This window comes from Telmatherina bonti, assembly GCF_933228915.1.
Source record: "Telmatherina bonti genome assembly, chromosome: 5".
Taxonomy (NCBI): domain Eukaryota; kingdom Metazoa; phylum Chordata; class Actinopteri; order Atheriniformes; family Telmatherinidae; genus Telmatherina; species Telmatherina bonti.
In genome coordinates this window covers 19,939,142-19,964,160 of record NC_136623.1, presented here as the reverse complement: position 1 = coordinate 19,964,160, position 25,019 = coordinate 19,939,142, and the positions used below count along the sequence as shown (strand labels likewise).

Below are 25,019 nucleotides of genomic sequence, written 5' to 3'. Positions count from 1 at the left end.
TGCTTTTTCTTTTTCGAACCAATGAATAGAATTTGTATTGCCAGTTTTGCCCAAATGATGGCACCAGTGAGTGTTATGAATTCTTAGTTTGCTTCATGATAAACACAGTTAGTTGTTTTTTTTTTTTGTTTGTTTGTTTTTTTGTTTTTTTTTTTGTTTGTTTGTTATTTGCTTGTTTCTGATTTATTTTTAAGTACAGAATGTTATTAAATGAATTGAGCAAATACTTTATCTGTCTATTAAAATTGTGTAGGGAAAGAAACATTGAAATCAGCTTAGTTATTTTACTACATGCATGTATCTCAGTTAACACTGTGGGACCCAGAAGATAGCAAGGCCATTGTTTAGGAAAGGCGTATTTTAGTGAGCATTTTTACTGTGAAGTTTCAGTGTCTGGCAAAAAGAGAAAAAAAAACAAAGTTATGTCCATTATCTACAGTAAATGGCAAAAGTATGGCTAATTTGGGTCTGGCTAAGGTGTGTATAAAAAGGGGATGAAAGGAGAACTGAAACGTCACCAAATCTTTGTTGAACTTACACTATATTTAGCGTTTTAAACTAATCATATAACTTTATATATTTAATATAAAGTAAAATACCTAGAATTTCTAAAACTCAACATCTTAAGTGGCAATTCTTTAGTCTTGCATTTCTATTTCTATTTTAAAGATATTTTTCATTTCTCCTTTTTCTTTTTCGTCGGTTATGAATGTATTAATCTGTCAAAACTGAATGTTACTTTTGACAATTCAAAGATTGTCTTGTAAAAATGAAAGAACTGCACTTTTTGCTTACAGACCATCCTTGAACAGGAAAAACAAGCTTCTAGCTTTTCTTTCCTTTCCCCCATGCCAGGCACTTGCGTGAGTTGTCGTTTCCTCTTTATCTTAGTGCAGGGAAGCTTTACAGGTCGTGGTGCGGGCCGCCAGTACACCATTCACATCTTCAGGGCGCAGCAGGCGTCGCGTGCCTCACTGGTTCCGATTTGTAGGAATCCCCGTGTGACGTGATTATATAGGCTAGGCCTATACATGTGAGCGTGTGTGTTGTAGGGGTGTAGCTTTATGGTGAACCATGCTGTCTCTCAAAGGGCATGAGGCAAGGCTGGCAGATGGTGACCTTTCGGAGTGAATTACCATGAACCCCGTGACTCTTCACTCTCTCCCGCAAGGCCTTTGAGTGCGCATATATCCCAAAGTTAACCTATGAAAACTGGTTGTCTTTTCAGTTTGTTTACTTATAACATCGTTTGTTTCAGGCAGCCATACAACAATTGTAGCTCTGTGTCTACCGAAGTGCAGCCCTTAAAGTAGGCCAACTCCATCCTCGAGCTATCTCTCTACCCTCTGTCACACATTTTGTTTTGTGTGGGTGTGAGCGTGATTTTCGGGCTCGGGCGTGAACAGCTGTAGTAGTCGTGACCGCGTGCTCGTTGGCGGCGGCGCGCTTCGGCTTCAAGTCAAGAAGCATCGTTTCAGCACCAAGGCCAGGGCTCGCGGCGAGAACAATAGGCGGCTCAGCGCACCACGTCGCCAAGGCAGTGTCTGACTAGTTCCCACTTGCAAATCAAAGCTCATTCTAAGAGGATTAAACATAATTAAAATGATCTAAAAATGTGTATTTTAGCCGTTAAAGTAATGTATATATATATATGAATTGAATTTATAAAGGAGTATATACATTTTTTTCCCCATTTTAATTAATTTTTTTCGTGAAAGCACGATTGACATACTTATTGACGGTCCCTTGAAGTTACGTCACAGGCTAGCAACCGCTTTGGTGAGAGAAGGGGGAGGGGGAAGCAGAGAGTAAAGAGACACCGGTATCTATAGGACGTGAAACACCACAGAGCCGTTGGACGGATGAGACGCTGCAAGAAACAGAAAATAACGACAACAGTTTGTATAAAAGAGAAAACAGCCTCTTAAACGGCGAGAAACTGCAACGGCAAGGGTGAAAAGAGGTTGTTACACAACAACAATCAAGTTTAATTACTTGAAAGTTAGCCAGATATGTGCAGCTGGTTAGCCATTACTTTGTAGTTAAAGTAGGATTTAAAAGTGGGATTTCGTGAAGGTGAAAACCAACTGCTTCGGTTCCTTCGGATTGTCGAAAAGTTGGTGAAATTTCATACCAGCAGTAGTGATAAGCTGTCACCTGCCAGGACTCTCCTCCGTCACATCCACTCCTGGAGACCGGGAACACGGGTGTTTTTATATATATATTTTATTTATTTAGTAAAAACACACCCAAGCCTGTAGTGTTTGTACACCCAGTAGAAGGGAGACTTCGACGGGCACAAAGAGCAGCATCCAGAGACGAGAGGCAGGCGGACGGGACGGAGAGTCAGCGCGGAGAGGATAACAACGGGGACCCATCTGAAAGCATCCTTCTTTCATTTCTCATCTGCACGGACTGCTAGGCTTTATTTATCATCGGTAAGAGACATAACGCATGTAGTCTGTATTTATCCATGTGTTGTTTTGTTCTGGTGCCTGTGTATATGTGTGCATATGTGTGTGTGTGTGTGTGTGTGTGTGTGTGTGTGTGTGTGTGTGTGTGTGTGTGTGTGTGTGTGTGTGTGTGTGTACATTGAGAGGGAATCGGACAAAGAGCAAGGGAGCCCCATGACATCCGTGTGTAAGCTGTAACCTACAGCTGCCTAAACAAAGAAACTGCTCTATTGCAATGATTTATCCCCAGTCACAGTGATTCTTTTCTTTTTTTCATCATAGGGACCCTAATAACCCTTTTTCTGCTAAAAGGTAATACTTGCTTTCACATATTTTCTCTTTATATATGTTTAATTGGAAATAAGTGCTATTATTGTTTTTTGATTGGCTAATTAACATTTGCATAATTATTTTCCCAGCAGCTACTGGAGTCCTTTGTCATCAGACTGGGCAATAAATATTCAAAATAATCATGCAAATACTTTAATTTTTTTTCAAACAAATGTTCCTTTTTTGTTCATTTTCAAATATTGCGTTTTCCCCAGAATTCATGCTTGAAATATTTTTTCACCTTTTTATAGTTTCCAACAACAAACATGTTGATGCCACACTAAACAAAATCACTATGTTATCAAAACAAACCCATATGGTAATATTATAAAGACTAAAACAACACAAAATTGACTTTTCACTAAAACCACATCAATTATTGATAATAAGATTATGTTTTGTTGGATGTTTTCAACTCTTTTATTTCTCTTTCTCTCTGGCTTTGACCCAAGGATTCGTCCATCCTAAGTTGTTCTTCTCCAGCGATACCTGCTCCTCATCCATTTACCCCTGCACGTCTCCACATTGTACTGATGAAGGAGGCCGACGCCATCAAGTTGTTTGTAGGGCAGATTCCCCGGAATCTGGAGGAGAAGGACCTCAAACCCATTTTTGAGCAATTTGGCAAGATCTATGAGCTAACCGTGATTAAGGACAAATACACTGGGATGCACAAAGGTAAGTCTTCCCTTCCTAGCACAGCTTGAACAGATACTGACAAAATGACAGAAAAAAGAGAGAGAGAGAGACAGATGGTTAGGTACAGTACTGGATAGATAACCATGTGACAGTAAGGCAGATAGATGGGTGGATTTTTCTTCGCTGACTGCCACATGTATCCATGGAAACTGTCACAGCACCTCTCGTCTTCATCTCATGTTAACACTGCAGAGCTAGATTGCGAAGACAGGCAAGCAAACTCAGTGCACCTACACAAAATTTAATAGCTTTTATGGAGCAGTAGAGTTGTGGCAAGACATTTTAGATGCCTGTTTTAGATTTTACTGAGATTTGTAAACATGATATTTAATGTCCACAAGAAAATAAATGTGGAATGATCGGGGTCTATAATAAATACTGTGTCCTCCAAAGAGCTCTTTATTTGCGTCACAAAGTGGTAAATAACTTTATATACTAATAAACCAAAGATAAGACATATATCTCTTTCTCTCTCTCTCACACACACAAACACACACACAGTAACCAGGGGTTCTGTGTGTTACATGAAACAGATTATGCTGTATGCACCAATCAGTGTAATGGGCCTGTAAGCCTGGGTGACACAAGGGAAAGAATCTGTTGTTTCGAGAATCCCCACAGCCACAGTAAGCCCCTCTTAAAAGCAATGAGATGGTCTATAAGATGCAAGTGTGTGCGTGTGTGTGTGTGTCTGTGTGTGTGTGTGTGTGTTCCTGTATCCCTGTGTGAGTTTTTATCATGCTGAACTTTTTGCTTCCTTCTTCTGGCATAATGTCGAGTCATCATCGACTCCTCAGATTTACAGCTGACGTGAACTAATTTCTGTGGTTTGTGTGAGATGTCACAGGGTACGCTAACCTCCTACTAATCTTGTTGTCTTAGTGCTGGTGACAGGTGTAGTAAACAGCTCTGGCCAGCCTGCTCTACTATCCACCCCTCCCTCACATACTCAAACACAGGTACAGCACATAGGGAAGCAGAGGGAGTGTATTTGGAGTGATCGTGAGGCATGCACAGTGGTTGGAACAGGACAGGAAGCTGAGAGTGGCAAGCCTGTAAGGCCCTTTAGCCCCACGCAAGCATCTGTGGTGCTGTCATGTGTGCTGACTTGTGCCGTGCCGTTCTGAAATGTGCCGTGCTGTGGAGTGTCCTTCTCTGCTCTAAAGTACATCATTATGATATTGACAAGATTAGTTACTGTAGTGCATGGTTATCTCTATTTAATAGTCCTGCACCATTATCCTAGTCACAATTCAGGGTAGGCAGAAAAAAGAATAATAATCAGAGAAGGCAAAAGAAAAAGAACAATCTCTGTGGTTTGTGACAGAGTGTGTGTTTGAAAGTGTGTGTGTGTGTGTGTGTTTCTAGGGAAAGATACAGGCAATGACAAATTTCAGGACCATTTACTGACCTTTTCTACATTTTCTCCTCTTGTCCTTTTTTGTCTGCCTCTCTCTGTCTGACAGGATGTGCGTTTCTGACGTACTGTGCAAGAGAGTCGGCACTGAAAGCCCAGAGCGCTCTTCATGAGCAGAAAACACTACCAGGGGTAAGTGCTTATAACAAACGCAACACATAATAAACTCAAACACACCCCCAGACAATGCACATTTCACACTTCTTCAGCAATCCAAACAATTTTACATGTATATTCATATCACTGAGCCCACCTCCTTACCAATAAACATAGACATTTCAATTTATCTTGTATGTATACACACACACACACACACGTGTTGCCACATATCAGTGTGTGTCTTTGTGATAGGAGTTCAGCTCCCATTAGTGACGTTGTGACATAACTCAGCAGCCGGCAGGCGTCTTGCTGCTAAGGACAAACACTCCCTCCCGCTGGAGACACATAGGGTACTCCACAAGCATTAGCATCTCCATTTCTCTATCTTTCTCTCTCTCCATCTCCTTGTCGTTCCCTCCGTTAGCCTCCGGTGATAGCTCCCGTCTAGAGAGTGTGTGTAATTAATGTGACCATTCCCCTTTGTCTCATCCCAGGCTCCCTCAAGTCTCTCTAGTGAGGGATTGTGTGCTATGACTGTGCTGGGGTAGGACACTGTTCATTATGGAAGGGGCACTGTGCAAAAGCGGTGTCTGTCTCATACGCTTTACCTCTCTATCTTTCCCTCTTTCTTTTTTTTTCTTTCTGACCTGGTTTCCATCGCAGGGTTTTGCATTATTTGTTTTGGAACATTCTTATTCTGGTTCATACATCCCAGGTTATGTGCAAAATGGTCTAACTCAGATATAATAATGTAAAAGTATAGGATGCTCATGAGACATGACATTTTCCAACACTTATCTAAGTTCTGATTTGTAGCAGTTGCAACAGAATAGTCTGCCTCAACCCTCGCTGAACATTTCTGTATCTTATTCTCTCTGTGTCACCGTGGAACTGATCAGACTTTCAGTTCCTACACCTTCTACACAAGCAAGAGCGTTGATAAGATCTCTGTGAGAAAATTGTTGAAGGAGAGCCTGCAGAAAGGGCGTGGGGGAAGGGAAATGCTCTGACACATACAAGCACAAATCCCTGCATACATACATACTGAAGTCATACACGCTTCTTCATGAATTTGGAAAATGCTTCTATATTTGCACATACACAGTTATCCATCTCTAAGTTTAGTGTGTGTTCATATTGACATGAAGCTAACATCAAGTTCATCTGTCCACATAAACTACCTCTCCACTGTCTGTTCCATCTTCTTTTTTCTACGTTGCACTTTGTCTTCTGACTTATATCCATTTTCAATGGGGTTAACTTTCTCTTCCCCCACTGGTGACTTTATTACTAATTATCCATATGCCTGCTTTGGCGATGGGAATAAGACATCATATTTCTAGATAAACTGAGATAAATATTACGGACACTCAGAGGTAACATGTGCAGGGAGGATAGTCATTAGCAAGAGTCATAATGCAACAATCAGAAACACTGCTCCCCAGAGAATAACTAGTGCTAAAACAAGGGTGTGGTTATTATGTACTGGCTTTTCAATAAGCCTGCACTGTTAATGACAAATGGGAGTCTTTCTGCTTGGAGTTTTTCTCAGTTTGTCTCACATTAAATCTAAAATAATTTAATCAGTCAAGTATGACTGTCATTGCTGTCGTAAAGTAACTTGGTTTGTAATTAAAAATAAGGAGGTTTAAAAGTTCCATATTTTAACTTGATGCAATTATAAATAAATTCCATTCAAATGCTGTTAATCAATCTGCTTTGTTGACTTCTGATTAAGTTTGATATTATTTTTGTATAATTATAAATAATGGTTCACCACATAGTGTGTCACCCACCCCCACATTTAACCCTGCAGATACTTTTTTATACTTCTTCATCATTTCTACCCTGTGTTCTAGTTACTCCCTATCCTTGCCTCTGTTGCACACTTTTGGAAGGATTTAGAAATGACTTAAGAAAATTTTAGTCTATTTCACACGTCTACTCAGTATTGTATTTTTTCACTTCCTTTTCCATCTTTCTTTTGTTATTGCTTTTATTTTCACCAACCCTCAATACGCGTTTTGTCATTTGAAATGTATTTATTTTTTTCTCTTTAAATCCACTTTGTCCTGTGTTCCGCTTTTCTCCTCACATATTCCACTTTCCTTGCAGCAGGAAGATATTACACAATGTTCTTCTCACTACCCCCAACACATTCATTTCATGGTATTCCTCATCTCTCACAGCCCCCACCTCTTCCCTTCCTGATGTCTTTTACTAATTTTTTTCTCTTACTGCACACTCGCACTTCCTCCTTGGATTCTCATTTCACAGTCATTTATGGTAACCCTTCTAAGTCTTGCTCTCAACACTAGTCCCACTCTCTCCATCTCCTGCCTCCATCCTCCTCCCCCTCCCCCAGCAGTTCCTCTACCCCTCATCTCATTTCCCCTCCTCTTGATTAGTTGACCCTTTTGACCATTTCGCCTCCCCATCTCCTCCCTCCCATCCCTCTAGTCCCCCTCTTCTATTTGTTAAGCTGTGTGATGAGTTTATCGCAAATTTTTATAGTCAGATTCTTAGCTCACTGGAGGGACAAAAGAACACGGTTGTGTGCATGTGTATGTGTGAGGCAGTCTTGGTCGAAAGGGGCTCTCATAGAACTGGAGATTTTAGGCTCCTCATTCAACTTTAATTGATTTGTAGCATCACAATTATACAGACGTGTTTCTCCTACATTCATGGCCAAGCAATTAAAGATGTGATGACAAGTGGTGTATCTCCTGTATGTCACTCACTGATGGGATTAAATGCTGAACCAAATGTTTAATCAAGACTACAAAACAATAAAAAAAAAGAGAGGAAAAACACATAAAGACATGCAGAGAAACTATAGCTCAAATGTCCTTGGTAGCTTCTGCAGGGGCAACAGGGTGTCAGAGTGTAAAATGAGAAAAAGTACAGAGGGATTGCGAGCGAGAGGGAGATGAACAGATGGCCTTATCAGAGTGTCCTGCGCCTTGTGTTTAATTTGGACTAAAGCAAAGAAAAGCGTAGAAGGAGTGTGACAGGAGGACAGCAATACTTAGATGCTATGTCACACTGTTAGTAATGTAACTGTGGACCCACAATAGTTGCATTGCAGCTTGCTGACATTTCATGTTAGATGTAATGCAGAAATTCCTTCTGTACAAAAGAACTAAAGGTTAGACATTGTGGATTAGAGTTCATTGACACTGAACAACTGAATTACTCTTTCCGATATGCATACATCTGTTTTGGGGTTTTTTTTTAAATGGGGAAAAAATTCAAACTTCCCTCATAAGAGCATTAGTTGGCATGCTGTGGTGATGTTTAATTAAAGGTGTGTCTGATGTGCTCACTGATGAAACAGGGCCGATAAGCATCTGATTTGTCTTTGTCAGAGGAGCCATGCGATATCGAAGCTCAAGCTATCACAATAATCGGCATGTACTGTATAATTCACTGCTGAAATATGTGTCGTCAGGGGTGAAGGTGCTAATGCCAGGATTTTTATTTGTGTTTGTATCATCGTTGGCAAAGAGATGGTCGCAGCAGAGTGACAGCACGTGTGCAAGGTCAGAGGTCAGGGCTTAACCTTGAGCATACAACTCCTCTGGTGGGAGGTGGGATTGGGGGTGAAGAGATTGCTGTCAGAGCTGTAAAACTTTCATTCAAGAGAATACGACTTCCTCCATGCTTCCCATCAAAAGCTTTTCATAGTGGCTCTCTGTGCCAGAAGAGGGGGCTCCTTTAGGAAGAAATGCACGATCTTATATACAGGCATCTTCTTATGCTGTTTTAAGTTTAAGTGTTATCTTTTAGTAATAATACACAACAGCCTTCACATTTCCTTACCATTCCAAGTAATTCAGTGATCTTTATATAGTGTATTTGACAGAACGACACTGCTTCCATGCATTCTCTGTTACTTTTCTTTGAATTCTTTTGGCTATTGACAACAATTTAAAATATGGCTGAACGATAAAAATCATATTTATTGATAATATTGTTTTCACAAATTTCTTCTGCTCCAACCAAGTCTCTTACATAAGTGCACCTGTCAAAATTTACATACACACATTCATATTTACTCTAATGCAAGACATAACTGTTTTAAAAAATGTCATAATTCTTCCTTTGTCACATTTTTCATCAAGCCACAGTTCCTTGCCATCTTGGTTAGATTTTTAACCTTACAAATCCCTGTGCTCTCTCCCTAGCTCTCTTTCTCTCCCTGCCTTACTGCTGCTGTGTTTCCTTCCTTATCTTTCCCCTCATCTTTTCTTTTGTTCTTTGCTGTTGATATCTCTCTCTCTCCATTTAATCTGCACCCTCTTCTCTTTGTGTTTATCGCTCCCCTTCATCTTTGCGCTGCTTCAAACACAACTGTTTGTACACATGCATATACATGTACATGCTTGTACACATGAGTTCACTCACAAACACACACACACACAAACATCTGTTTAGTCACACTGGCATCTCAGTGTAGGTGAAATTAAAGTGTGATAAGCAGCTTACCAGGTGTGTGTTGTCATGCTTCATTGCTCTCCAGGCAGCACTTTGCTCCCTATTTTTGATTAGAGCCAAAACTAAGGAGACATACACACACGCTCACACACACATCGTACTCCCTGTGACACACTGTATGACTATGAATTATTAAAAAGGCAGAAGAAATGCCACAGGACACGTAGTTAACAATAAGTGATACAACAATGGATCAATACACTTATTAAAAAAATAATCAGTCTGTAGTTGTGATATTGATTAAATGCGCATACTTTGACAGTGCTATGAGTACAATAAATTGAAATACTGTATTCTGAGGATTACAGCTGCAAATGTGACTACAGCTGTTATGCATTTTATTCAGCCTGGACCCAAGAGAGGACATGCATTTATTTATGTCTGGGCTAAAAAGGCTATACTTTATATAGATGCAATTTGAACTTGTATGGACACTGATGGAAGTGACCAAAGCAGCAGTCGCGGCTGATTCTGTTGACACCTCTTTGTACTACTTAAACATCACTTTAAAGACAGACAAACTAATAGAAATAAATGCTTCTAATATCACATCAATGCGATTGTTCACTTAATTGCTTGGGGTTTTAGCGTGTCAGTGGTGTCTTGAGACTGGGCAGATAGGCAGTATCTCTGCATATGTCCATCATCCAATACGTGTAGTTGATGTTTATCAGTTTCAATTAGCATGTGTCTATGTTGTGTGTGCTCTATGTGTTTCCATGTGGAATCTAAGAAGCCTGGCAGACAGCCTCCCTATGGGGCAAAGCTATGATGAGCAATTATCCACTAGGGCGACTTTGTAGGCTAATTTCGCATATTTATGTGGTCAGCAGCAGTGTTTACTATTCCCCTTCACTGCTTACTGCTGCAATTTCGATTTAGAACAGACCCAGTTCCCTCTCTCCCTGTCTTTATGTTCTCTCCGTCTCTTCCTTCTCTGCCTCTATCTCTCCCCTCCTGATGGGGTTTGTGATGTGTATCGCTCTCCCCCTCCCTTGTGCTCTTTCTCTATTTTTATCCTCAATGTGTGTGAGACGGGAAGGGAGTAGAGGGACAGGTGTAGATTTGAGTATGGGTGTGTGTGTGTGTGTGCGTGTGAGCATGAAAAAGACAGAAAGAGGAAAAGCCAGGAGGAGTGATAAAGTGTGTATAGGAAGCAAAGGGTGTTTGTGGAGGGTTGTGTACAGCAAAGACAGGGGGGGGGGGGGGGGGGGGGGGGGGGGGGGTCTTGTTTGTTTTTTTTAAAGCCAAAGTCTTTGCTCTACATACATGTGTGGTGGTGTGTGTGTGCCTGTGCATGTTGGTATATTTATGCATGCAACATGCAGAGAGAAAAAGTGCCTGCCTTATACCTCACCACAAAATAGAGACAGAATCTAATCATAGCTTCATAAAAGCCTGACCCTGGAGAGTGCCTGCCTCTTTAAGGCCTCTCTCTCCTCTTTTCTTTCACTCTCACGTGCACACACGCATCCTCACACACACACACACACACACACACACACATATATAACATTAATGTATTGGCCACTTTGACCAATGTATTTGTGTGAATACATGATACCGGGTTGTGTGATTGTTCACTGCCAAACCAGTATCTCTCAGATGATGAGCTCTAAAGTAACCTAAAATTGAGCTGAGTCCATCTCACACACCATCTGTTTTATGAATGCAGCCAGCTTTCCCTGGGTCTGTTTTCCTCAATTGCTGAAAAAAAAGGTGTGTAGTTTCAACGATCAGTCTTTATTATTTCATTTGATGCATGCTTTGTTATTAAATTGCACGACTCAAACTTTGAGTGGTACCAAATCACACACAGCATAGTTTATACTATTGGATCCACACTTTTGATGATTCGGAATTAATTAAAATCCTCATGTTTGCTGAAGACACACATTAAACTCTCTCACACAAACACATTCTGTCGAAAGCACAGTGAGAATGTCTTTAACTTTAAAAAAAAAAGTGCCAAAAAAGCACTTAAAAAAACTCAATGAACTTAATTGATAACTAGATCCAAGTGTTTGTACTTGGGTGCAACTTTGATAACTTAGATGTGTCTCTGATGAAAAGTGCCATGTCAAACAGCAAAAATCAACCTTTTTTCAGACTACTTACCTCATTCACTTTTTCATTTCCGTGGTGTAAACTGATGTGACTTGTCAGGTTTTAATTTTGAACATGTAATTACATGTTTAAAAAAAAAAAAAAAAAAAAAATGAACATGTAATTACCAAATTGCAACCTTCAGCCCTCAGTCCAGACGCGTTGCCGCATGTAATATGTATGTGTCTGCAGAAACGGATGTATAGAACAGGCCTGTATGAGGGGGCTGAATGAATGTGTGAATATGTGTGAATGAAAAGTGGGGTTAGGAGATGTGGAGGAGGGCTATAAAGAGGTTTGGCATGAATAGGGGTGTACAGGCAAGGTGGGGGTAGGGTGAGACAGGGGAGGAGTAGAGAAGGTCTGGTTTGAGAGAAGGAGGAAACAAGACAAAAGTTTTCCATAATGAGCATGGAGGAAGGGGCAGACGGGTGGTGTGAGGAAGAAAGGCTTTTCTGTGGGTGGTGGAGGAGTGGGAGGGAGTCGGGGCGTACTTCTGTCAATTTAAACAGAGACATCTGTCAGAGGGGGCCGGTGGTGTGCCTTTGCATATATGTGTGTGTATGTGATTAGGCAGGCAAGGGGATAACCAGACTTCAGATGCACCTGGGGTGTGACCTCCACTCTGAGGTCTCCTTTATAACCGCACTTCAAGCTGACGTCCAACCTGCAAAGATTAAGTTTTATATACTCATAATACACTGACGCAGAATGCATCTTATAATAATTTGCTCAACTACCTATGACTATCAGACGAGGGCAACATCTCTAACTATGGGCATGATTATATTGTGGAAGGAAAGTTGATTGGTTTGAGCAGTTTTTAGAAAATAATTTAGTTCCTGATTATAAGATTGTCTGTACTTCATTATAGGTGATGATATTTGAAGTTTTAAAGTGAAGTTTTGTCAGTGAAGTGAAGTTTGTTATCTAATTGATCAATTTTAAATGCTACCTTTAAGTCTTATATAAATGTGACCATGAACTGCAAGAATGAGTTTCAATGTGTCTTCCTGGGGTTGATATTTTATTAGATAATCTTAAGAAGTGTTCTTTTTTTCTATTTCACGTTACTTTTCCTTATCTGTTAAAAATGTATTACAACAAATCAGATTGAAAGAAAGTACATGCTGAAAAAAAAATAGCAGCGAAAGTTTCAAAACAAAACAAAGATCAGCACTGCTTAACTGGATTAAGTGTTTTGGCTGATTTTTTTGCTGCATTGGAACCGAACAGCAAAATGCCATCCACTGAAAGATTACAGCTTTATATAAAATTCTTTTTCTGAATTTTAAGTTGATCTGCATGAAATTAAAGAAAGAAATGTATGACCAAATAATAAAAAGGAAATCATACATTTATTTTAATGTAATATGTAAGTCAGTGTCAGGATTTTATCTGTTCATTTATGCAGTCATATAAATACTGTAAACAATCCATCTGCACATTTGTACTTAAATTTTCCTGGAATACTGCCCAACACTGTAAATACATGAGCACTCACAAATGTGTTACAGGCTCTCTACTGAAAGTAATCTCACTGAATATAAGATTTCTGCAATCATGAATTTGTATGGCTTTAAGCATCCTTTTTAATTCACCAGCTCATTTCTCAAAGGACTTACACTCCCTAAAATAGAAAGAAGGTCCAAGTGCATAGGTCTAATGGTTATCCGCTATAGTGCTGTTGGATTATGTTGGACTAAATCCAAAGGATCAAATTTCAGTGAGTGCTCCACTGCTACATGCAAAATGTTCTCTTTGGGGTTTGATAAAAATGGAATAATATTCTAGGGATCAACAGTGTGGTTAGTTCTGCTTTATGCATGATTTGATGTCTTACTGTGAATACGGATAAAGAGAAAAAGGAAGAAAGAAAAGAGAATATGTTACTAATCCATGCTCCTCCAGAGGGGCTGATGAAGGGTTAACTGCCAGATAACATATTGAGTGGAGGAGATGGAGGGCAGACTTCTCAGGTGTGAAGAATGGAATGAGAGAGACAGGGAAAGGAAGGATGAGAGCAGGGGGATGGGCTGCTCAGGAGCTTGCATTATGGTTGCAGGCCTCCGTTACCAGGCAACGGAGCTGAGCAAAATGCTAGGTTGCTTGGCAACCAGAGGGATGCAAAGCCTAACGTGGTGGTGAAAAGATAATAGCACAGAGGGGTGGAGGTGTGCTGCTAAGCTGCTCTACCTTACCAGTCACTCTGTGTTTCTCACATTTAAATATCTTCATTCATCCGTGAATTAAAGGTGCTAAGTCAATTTCATCAGGGAGCCAGCAAAGAACATTTACAAGGAGATCTACAATACTGAAATGTTAACATCCTGAAAAACTGTTCATAAATGCCCATCTTTTGTGGGCTTTCTGTCAGAAATTACACGCAGGACAAATTTATCTAAAAACCATGTGATTTGAGTTACATCATCTGAATTGTCTATATTATCTGTAATTTTGGTTGTAATGATTTTTTTATTAATAACTTACCAATATCGCAATTATCTGATCCTCATGGCATAAACAGTTTTGTGTAGCATGTTTAATTGTTTCATTAATATAGAAGTGTAGAAGTAATAAACTTAAAGCATGTGCCCTCGACTAGATTCAAATTGTTTTTTTTTGTTGTTGGTTTTTTTTTTATTTCACACCTTTTTTCATTTTAGTACTATACAATATTGACGATGATGAAAATTTTTACCTTTTGTCAAAATATCAAAACAATAATATTATGCTAAATGAATTATTGACATCACTTCGGCTGTATTAATTTAAATTCCTATTTTCTAATGTGGGTTAGTAAAATAAAGTGATTAGTTGATGGTTGTAATACAATCACTACTTGTCTCTGCTGTGTGTCATTGATTTTATAAAAACACATGTTTTTATTCATGTATGTTAATTGAGACCACATCATCATCAGAAGATTATATTCGTAATATAGAAATATTTTTCAATAATTGTTACTTCATTTTTACTTATCTCTAGCATAAAGCCTGAGAAGTCGAAATCAAAACTGCAAAAAGAGTATAGCTACTTAAGAAAATAAAAGAGTTGTTTTTTTGTGATTGATTATCGACCTGTCCAGGGTGTACACTGCCTCTTGCCTGCTAATTGCTGGGAATATGCTATTTGAATAAGCAGTATAGAAAATTAAAAAATAAAAGAATGATGAATGAGAGATTTTTGTTGCTGTTGTAGTTTTTTTAAACAATGTTCTTGAAAGAACAACGGATTCGATGCAATCAATTGGTTTCTATTATAGGCTATGTATGAATGATGTGTATGTAAAGTGCCCTGTGACAACATTGTTGTGAAGTGGCGCTATACAAATAAAGCTGAATTGAACTGAATTGAAAGGCCCACATATTAATAAAACACCACAGCTACCCGGCTTACTTGTGGTTTTGTCAAATCAACATGAATTTTTGGCACAGCGATGAAGTGATGCATGTGAATGGAATATACACACCAACAGCGAAAGAGAGACCAGAACGTGGTTTACATAAAAGGAAAAAAAAACTGTGATGTCTGCATCATCAGGCTGTATGGAGAGATTATAGAGCTGAGAGTGAAAAAGAGGGGAATCAAGGACGGAGAAAGAGGCAGGAATAATACTAAATTGTGGAGAAGGGATAAAAATAGTTTTCCTTTCTTGAGCTCTGGAAAATGGACATCTGAAATGGTGAGGGTGGACTGTTCCAGAGGGAGATTGAAAAGGGTGGGAGGGTGTGTGTAGATCATGTGCATGCATGGGTGTGTAGAGAAAAGTCATATCAAGAAAGAGTGGAAATTTTTATTTCCGTTCATACACATGTACATCAACACGGTTGTATATTGTCATGCTGGTTTTTTTTGTTGTTTTTTTTTTTTTTACTTTTAAATGAACATTTGATTTTTGTGTCAAATTGCCCTTCAATGTTTTGTAGGAAAAAAAAATACAATGTTGGTACATCAATGTATTAATTCATATTCCACACACATTTACACACACACACACACACACACACACACTCTCTACCACTGTCCCTCACAGCATGGTGCAATGGTTCGTTCCACTGATTTTGTGTAAGTGGGGGAGGGGGGTAAAATACGATTTGATTGGATAATCCAAGGATTTAATATCCTCTAATCCTGGTACAATCCTCTCTGCATTACTGCAGGGAGTAAGATTAACTGTATGTGTGTAGTATGTGTTTGTTTCAGTCTGAGCAAAAGGGCGGCTGCTGTCGGAGAGGGGAAAAGTGTTTTGTGTAACTCAGTGTCAGTGTGTATGTATATGTGTGTGCACAGATGAGTGACGTACCGTATATTTGTCTTGTCACTACAGCATGCAAATGGACTTGTATTTACATACAGGATTTGCTCGTGCGTGCATGATTGGACGTGCCTCCACTGAGTGTGGGTGCTCATGCGAAATTAAACTCCCATCATATATCACATGTATGCCTTCATGCATTGACTCACATGTGACTTCACTTTCCTCAGAGATGTAGAACTCAGCAAAGCCTTCTTAGTATGCAGCACGATGTGTCAAACTACGCTCCAGTGTAAAACCGGCTCCTCATATGCACATATTTGCAGATGGTTACTGTTAATTAAGTCTTAATTGGAACGTGAGTAATTAGAGGATAATTAAACTTGAAAGGAGTGTGAAGCTGTTCATGTTTGTTGGAATAAAGGAGAGAGACAAAAAAGGAAGTGCAATCTGAATGACTACCAGGGATACTTTACTATGCAATTTCTCTCAGGCTCAAGGGAATTATAATAATTCTTATATGGATTCAGTTTCCTCACACTCTCCTTCACACTTATTCCCACCTATTTCTGTGCCATGTACACATCACTTCTTTTTTCATAAATTTCATGCACTGATCAGTTTTTTTGTTTGATTTCTTATTTTCTCATTCTCATTGCTCATTTCATTATTTTTAAGACTCATAAAAAAAATGTCTTCAGAGTGATGTTTTAAAGGGTAGTGGAAAGCCAGCAAACCATTCTCTAGCACTAAATCTTTGTTTATCCAAAGAGCATAGCAGTCACCATTGGCAACCAGCATCCTTGTTTACCTAGTCAGTGTGCCGTCATATGATTGCCATGACAACGAACTGGTTGCCATGGCAAATTTCCGATGCTTTTGTGTTGTCTCTAAAAAAGCAGAGTGCAACTTTCACCTGCAGCTTCTACCCATCTCTTCTGATTCTCCCTCTCATCTTTCCTAATACATTAATTCATGAAATTCGTATTATGCGGTTCAGATTGAAATGTCAGAACACATTACATGCACACACATGCTCAGTCTGATAAGCTGCCATTCAAAAAAAGCCTTAGGGCTTTCTGTTGAGTCTGTTTTACGTGCACAAGGATGAGCTCGATTAGGCCTAATGAAGGAAGAAATGGGAGAGGTGATGGATGGATGCAAGGGTAGAGAAAAGGTTAGTTGACACAAATCTTGCTACAATCAGCCTGCTCTACAACAGAATCCAAAATCAATGTACAAGACGGGACTGATCAATGAGCTGATAGCACAAGATGGATGGGTGGCATCATGGACAGCAATAACATGAGGACTTGGATATGATGGATGGATGGATGGATGGATGGATGGATGGATGTATACAGGAGGGAGTATTTTATTTAAGTTTACAGTATGTTTATGCTGACAGCTTGTGCTGAAAACGTGGCGGGGTTAAAAAGCATTTATCATTCCTTCCTCTTCTAAATGATGTGTGAGCACTGTTTTATAGGAGAGTGTGTGCAGATGAGGTTGTATCACCCATGTTGGTGTTTTAGTGTATGTAATGGCCTTGCCTTAGATCAATAGCTTTGTGGTGACAGCTAGAGCTGATTAATCAAATGTATGGATCAGTCTCGCTCTGCTCTGCCCTCTCCTCAATTACCAGCTTCATTACATTGCCTTAACACCCCGCTGGGACCTTTATCCATTCTTTCTTCTCATCCTTACCCATCCCTCTTTATTCTCTTTTTCTTCGTCATCTCCTGTCTTCTTTTTCCTATGTCCCGTCCTCATCTCCCAAAAACACTTTTTAGATGTCAAGTATCATCCAGTTATAATCACACTTTAACTGGCAGTTAGGCATTTATTATTAAAATTTACAAATTTTATCATAAACTCTAATGATACTATTTTTGCATCATCTTCCAAATGTAATTAAAAACATATGAATGTTCTCAACAACAGTTTTTCTTTGTTTTTTTACACTGATGTGGCTTCCCTGCTCTACATCCATGCCTTTTCTTCTTTCTTCCTTGCACTTCTTCCCTATTTTCACCACCATCATCCTGCAGCCCTCCGTCCCTCCTACCCCACCCCCTTAGCATTAACACTGTTTCTTTGCCTCAGTGCTATGACTAAGCACTGTGTGGAGTAGGTTTTACCGCCTGTGTGTGCTTTCAAGTTTGTTTGAGACAAACCTGCAGAGTATATGAATGGAAGGAACTTTCAGAATGTTTGTCTGCGAAGATGCATCAATGCTCTTGTTGTTGGATCTCTGCGGTCGTGACATTTTTTAAACAGAGCAAGTCACGACTGAGTCACGCCCCACCCTCCCTCCTCCCCCTCTTATCTTTTTTTCTTCGTTTTGAGTCATCTCTCAGGGGCAGCTCTGCTTTCATCCCTCCACTCTCAGTCTCCTTTCTGTCTTGCTCTTCATGTAATACTTCTTTTTCCAGTGTTTCCATTAAGTCCCCGGGTTCCTCTTGGCCTTCCACCTGCCCTTTCAGACGGCCGAATTCAGTTGGGGTCCCCCAGGCCTCTGCCTCTCTTTCTTCACCCTTTTATTTTTAGCTGACTGTGCCTGTTCACTTTATACTCTTGTCATTTCACCTCACTAAATTACCCCCCACCCTCCTTCTCTGTCTCAGTCTACTCTTGTCCCTCATCTAATCCGTAGTTCTTGTGTAATCCAGATTAGCTGGCCCGCACTCTTAATCTTGTCACTTCTCAATCCCCCCAGCACTCTCCTGTGTGTATGTGCATGCATGTGTGTGTTTATCTACACATGTGAGAGAGAAATCAGAAGTAGTTAGGTTGTGTGTTTTGACACAAAAGAAAGCAGCCTTAGCGTCTCCAAACACTCGTGTCAACCTGTTAACCTTGATTCATTAGTGACTAATAAACACACTGACATACCCTTACCGTTTCTAATTTTAACTCTTTTAATGTTTCTTGATAGAAAAAAAGTAAATTACCAACTGAAGGCTGCCAGCTTTAACCCTACAACCATATTATAGTTTCTTCTATTCCTTGACACTTCTCTCCATTGCCTCATCAAAAGCCTGCAGTTGAAATTGAATCAGAACTTGCTGCTTATGAATGTACCTTTTCTTAGAAAATGGAAGCTGTCATAAATTAATTTAGCATAACTGAATTCAGTATGATGGCAAGCTATATGAAAGAGACTAGATAATGTTGACTGTCTTTGTCTGTCAGATGAATCGGCCAATCCAAGTGAAACCAGCTGACAGCGAGGGCCGAGGGGGTAAGCCACAAACCTTCCCAAACAAAACACACATATACACAGGTGTTTTCTACCTTTGTTGGGACATTTACATAAGTGTTTCCCTCGCCCTTACTTTAACATTAACTATCACAATTAAAGTTATTTCCCTTAACATTTTTTTAGTGTGTGTGCTATTGTGAGTGCTGTGCAAAAGATCCTCACGGAGCAGAAATATCCACTGATTTAAAGAGTTAAAAGTTAAAATTGCCTGTGACAGATACAAAATGTCAAATTGGATCAAACAGAGATGGAAAATACTCAATGAAGTGCTTAGCTGATTCTTGGACCTACTTTTACTAAATACCCCTATTTGTACACAAACACTCAGATCACACTAATTCTCCCTCTCATAACCAGTCTGTAGTCAACACTGCTCCCTGGTGGACAAAAACTGAAGCATCCATGGAAAGATATTTTTCAACCTCTAACTTGAGAAGTGGTTGATTTCATGTCTGTCTTTTTCCCTTCTTACACACATGTTTGGTCTCTTAGAGGACAGAAAGTTGTTTGTGGGCATGCTGGGAAAACAACAGAGTGATGAGGATGTCAGAAGGCTGTTTGAGCCCTTTGGCAGCATAGATGAGTGCACTGTTTTGAGAGGTCCAGATGGCACAAGCAAAGGTAAATTGCAAAGTGTATATGCTCAAGCACAAACTTCTTTATTTTATTTAGTCATACATTCTATTTTAATCACCCTGCTTTGTTGCAGGATGTGCTTTTGTTAAATTTCAAGGACATGCTGAAGCTCAAGCTGCCATCAACAGCTTGCATGGGAGTCGTACAATGCCTGTGAGTTGTATGAATAGTTACAAATATGTAAAACACATAATTACATAAACAAAATCTATGTGCTGGAATAAAGGACTAATTTAAAAAACTAAAAAAACAAAAAACAACTTCCTTCCATCTCCTTTCTGATCACAGGGAGCGTCATCAAGTCTGGTGGTGAAGTTTGCTGACACAGAGAAGGAACGAGGGCTGAGGAGGATGCAGCAAGTGGCCTCCCAGCTTGGCATCTTCAGCCCTATGACCCTCAACTTTCCTGCCTACAATGCCTACACACAGGCGGTCAATGCACAGGCAAGCACAAACACAAATGCTCACTGTACAACTCTCACACTTACACACCGAGTTTGTAAGGGGGAGTGCTGTGCTTATGAAAGGATGTAATAAGTTTGAAGAGGCTATCAGTGGTCTAATTGGGGCTAATATTATTACCAAGACAACAGAACATACGTCATCTGGCATTAGCTTTCCCGCAACACACAACCATTAACCCACTGACTCAGGACATAATGGCCTTGTAATTAGATCTCTATTCATCTGTTCCTCCATCACTCCCTCTCCCTGGCCCTTCCTCCCATTTTTCTTCCTCTTCTCTCTTTCATTCTCTTTTTCCCATATCAATTCAACCCCCTCCCTTTTCTTTTTCTCCATCCTTTTCCTCCCTCTGTTTCCTTCCTCGTCTACAGCTTGTCCAACAGCAGGCCCTGGTTGCCCAGTCCGCGTACTTGTCTCCTGTGGCAACAGTTGCTGCTGTACAGATGCAGCAGATGGCAGCACTCAATGCCAATGGAATCATTGCCACACCCATTACACCCATCACACCGTCCTCGGGTATGTTTACACACATATCCTCCTCAAAAACACACTGGAATTGTTGTAGATGGAATTTATTGTGCAGATTAGAATATACTATAGTTCTGGTCATCAGCCTTACATAAAAACTTGGCAAAAGTGTATATATTGTGATTCTTACCCATTTTAATGCATGATATCATCCAAGCAAAGGTCAGCTTTGTTACCTGCTAGTTTAGAGTTCCCAGTTGTTCATATTTAAAGGATTTTGCATTAGTTGTTTTTTATTAAATAAATATTGCATAATTTAACATTTTAAAAAAGAATTATGAAAAAAAGACTCATTTTTGTTTTTCTTTTCTTTTTTGTGTATTCTATGTTTGTAGGAACAAACACCCCACCAGCTATTGCAGCAACACCTGTGCCAGCCCTCCCTCCGCCAATAGGAGTGAATGGTTACAGTAATGTGCCAGCTCCAACTAATGGGCAACAAACTGAAACACTATACACCAATGGTGTTCACCCATATCAAGGTATGCAACAGTATACAGGCATACACACATAGACAAATTGAGCAGAAATTATTATCATATTACTGTAATTTCCATTCTGACTCATTTTGATTCATTTTTTCCAGCCCAGAGTCCAGCGGCAGCTTTGGATCCACTTCAGCAAGCCTATGCAGGCATGCAACACTACACAGGTTGGTGTTAAAACAAAATAACTGACCAGCTGACATTTTGATCTGAATCCTGTGGTCATTTCAGGAATATATATATATATATATATATATATATATATATATATATATATATATATATATATATATATATATATATATATATGTCAGTCTATAATATACATTTTAACACACCCACACACACACACACACATATATATCTATATATCTATCTATATCTATATATAAATATATATATATATATAAATACATATATAAATATATAAATATATATGTATTTAGTGTGTATATATATATATGTATATATATATATATATATATATATATATATAGATATATATATATATATATATATATATATATATATATATATATATATATATATATATATATATATATATATATATATATATATATATATATATATATATAGATAGATAGATATAGATATAGATATATAGATATATATGTGTGTGTGTGTGGGTGGGTGTGTTAAAATGTATATTATAGACTGATGTTTCTTGAGTTTTTGGTAATACACCTATCTGTGCAAAGCAGCAGACAGATCGGTCAGAATGTTAAATGGAGATGTTCGATGTGAGTAAGGGAAACAGTATGTCTGCTGTGACTTTCAAGGATGAAAAATTTCCAAGGGTAATTAACTTTATGATTTATCAGATTTCACTGAGGCACCATCTGTATACGTGGCTCATAACCATGGACTAAGGGGATGATGTAATGTGCACACACCAGACTGAGATCAACAGTGTCTTTGTTTAGTGGCTTGCTCCGCTTTGTTGTTCCACTTAATAGTTTTCACCTTCAACAGGAGACATTTCACTTCAAAGGAAGTGACTCTATTGGACACACTTATGCTGCCACCTGTTGTTTTTACCCAATCAGATATTGTTACTTTCTGCTTCTTCCAATAGCCGCGTACCCTGCTGCCTACGGATTGGTTGGCCAGCCGTTTCCTCAGCAGCCAACACTGGTTGCCCAGCAACACCAGCAGCCCCAGCAACAGCAGCAAAGAGAAGGTGATGTGACTTTCTTCCTGACAGGGGCCACACCCCTCTCTCCAATGATCTTATTTAAAGTTGTTTATAACCAAGTTCTTACAGCATAAGATTATTTATCACTATCCAACTGATACATGTATGTGTGTATATGTGTCAGGTCCAGAGGGGTGCAACATCTTCATCTACCACCTGCCTCAGGAGTTCAGTGACTCTGAGATGTTGCAGATGTTCCTACCCTTTGGCAATGTCATATCAGCTAAAGTGTTTGTGGACCGTGCCACCAACCAGAGCAAATGTTTTGGTGAGACACACAGACGGGAAGAAAGAGGGAGAGAAGGGTTACAGTTGTGGTTTTAAAGCAAGGACAAATGGATAGACAGAGCCTTTAATGTGGAGGACAGAATATTGTATCGTCTGCATTTTAAGTGAGAAGAGAATTTAAAAAAATAATGATGATATATCTGTTATATGTCTCTTTCAGGATTTGTGAGTTTTGACAACCCAGCCAGTGCTCAGGCCGCCATCCAGGCCATGAATGGCTTCCAGATTGGCATGAAAAGACTTAAAGTGCAGCTCAAAAGGCCCAAAGATGCCAACCGGCCATACTAAGTGACCACTGGGAAGAGAAAGAATAAATATTTAGAGGTGAGGCCGTGGTGAGGAGGAAATTAGTGCCCCAACATGAAAAGATCGAGCTTTAGTGTATTGGGGAAGCAAACATGGTCAAAGTAACTTAACATTTGAAAGTGCAATGCTAACTGATGGTAAGAAGTTAACAGAAACAACCTGGCTCATGAAAACAACTTAATCATCTCAGGAAAAGTGAAAATACTAAAATATTGTTTTTATTTTTTATTTTCTTTCACAATCTTATTTTCTTTCCTGCTGTTTTGATCTTTTCCTGAAACGACAACTTACCTCACCCAAGATTCTTCCGTCCAAACATAATTCACGAGGACCCCATCGCTATGGCAATGGTTGCCTAGTGACCGATAAAGCCTTGATCCCCCCTTCCTCTCGCATTGTTGTAAGTTGATTGGTTGGCCTGTGTTTGGGTTGCTGTGGCGATTGATTGCCTGTGTTGGTTGCCCTTGGCAATTTTTGTTCTGTCACCTCGAGCAACCAGCCATGCGTTGACCTGCATGTCCTGTTGCTGTAGTGATCACAGACTGTGTTTGGTGCATTGTGACTTTATTTTGTATTGACCTGTGCACATACTGATCAATAACTATCTATAGCCAGGACTGCACTCTGAATAAACCGATTCGATTGGATATTTGATACACTTAATCACCACATAGTAATTTGATAAATTCTGTAGCAACGCTGGTTATGTTTTGCGGCTTTGTTTTTGATCAGTTTCTGTAGTGTTCTGTTTGGTGTCATTATTATTTGAACAAATGGTTTAGGTAAAATAGTGAGCGTGGGCTTCTATGTGTGCGTATGTGTCTGTGTTACACGCTAAGTGTGTAATGCAGGGCTGAATAACTTCTTGTTGTATTGGTGTCTGTACAGAAAGGTATCATAGGTTTGTTCTGTGGAGTGGTGAAGAAATGTAGAACAATAATGCAAAAAAAAATCATGAAACACTTAAGATGGAAAAACTATAGTTTAGTTTAAAGTAGATGTTATGCATGATTGGCAGGTTATGATGGACAGAAGGACATGATATGGTTATAAGCACGGTATGCAGGACTGAAAATATGGTCACAAGCTGATCTAAAGCATGGGGTATACAAGCCAGAAGAGCAAAGTGAGGTTATCAAGTCTTACAGGCAAAGCACTGTATTTATTGGCGAGCATGCATTTTGTTGAGCTGTACTCTGATAGCCTGAGTTCATTAACATGGACTGTAATTTATTCACACTGTTATGTAGCATTTTAGATTTTTTCGCTCCTTCATTTTTCTCTCTTGGTCTTCTTTACATTTTCTATCACTACTTATGTGGTGTTTGCTCCTTCTCTATCTCTCTCTCTCTCTCTCTCCACCTCTTCCATGTCCCTCTTCCAAGCTTCCTTTTACTTCCTGTTCTCTCACTTTCAAAGGTTTTATCTGTTTATCTCATTTCAACCTCCTCTTTTCTAGCTCGTTTTTTGAGGTAAAGTGTATGAGGTTGTCATGGTGGAAAAACAAATGCCTCTTGCTTATTGGAGAACAGCCTTCAACTATAGGAATTCTGGGAGAAAAACAACAGAGGGAACATAAGATGCCTTTGGTATGAGGGAAAGTAACTCCTCCACAATCCCTCATCTTTTCTAGAGCGAAGAAAAATGTAAAACTGCTGTCAGGTCAGTGTGTGGAGGCACTGTCAAAAGGCAGCTCATGTTATAAATAAAGCATTCTGCTTCTATTTCCAGACAAACTTTTACATAACAAATCATTTTGGATGCCAAGGCAGTATAATACAACAGTTTAGACTTACAAACTGACTATTTAAATCTCCCTAGACCTGCTGTTATTACATTATCTACGTTAAACTGTCACCCAGAATTTCTATACTGCAAATGCCAGAAAGTTCTGCATGTTGGTAGTAGTGTTTGCTTGCCATGATTTGAGGCACATGAGTGCAGCACACGCTCATAGACAAGACACACATA

General features: G+C 39.4%; 1 protein-coding gene across 2 annotated transcripts; it reads left to right on the top strand.

The window, feature by feature from the left end:
• Window positions 1-3,316: 3,316 nt before the first annotated feature.
• LOC306756580 (CUGBP Elav-like family member 3) lies at window positions 3,317-23,030 on the top strand (the record flags this gene model as incomplete). 2 transcript variants are annotated; one of them, XM_079241365.1, is made up of 12 exons in its annotated part: window positions 3,317-3,461; window positions 4,949-5,031; window positions 19,055-19,103; window positions 19,617-19,745; window positions 19,834-19,913; window positions 20,049-20,192; window positions 20,597-20,741; window positions 21,089-21,235; window positions 21,340-21,405; window positions 22,335-22,439; window positions 22,579-22,722; window positions 22,903-23,030. In XM_079241365.1, the coding sequence occupies 12 exons, from the start codon at window positions 3,317-3,319 to the stop codon at window positions 23,028-23,030; spliced, it is 1,365 nt and encodes a 454-aa protein (XP_079097491.1). The 2 variants fall into 2 exon arrangements, with proteins under 2 accessions (XP_079097491.1, XP_079097492.1); XM_079241366.1 differs by lacking the exon at window positions 21,089-21,235.
• Between the last annotated feature and the right edge of the window lie 1,989 nt (window positions 23,031-25,019).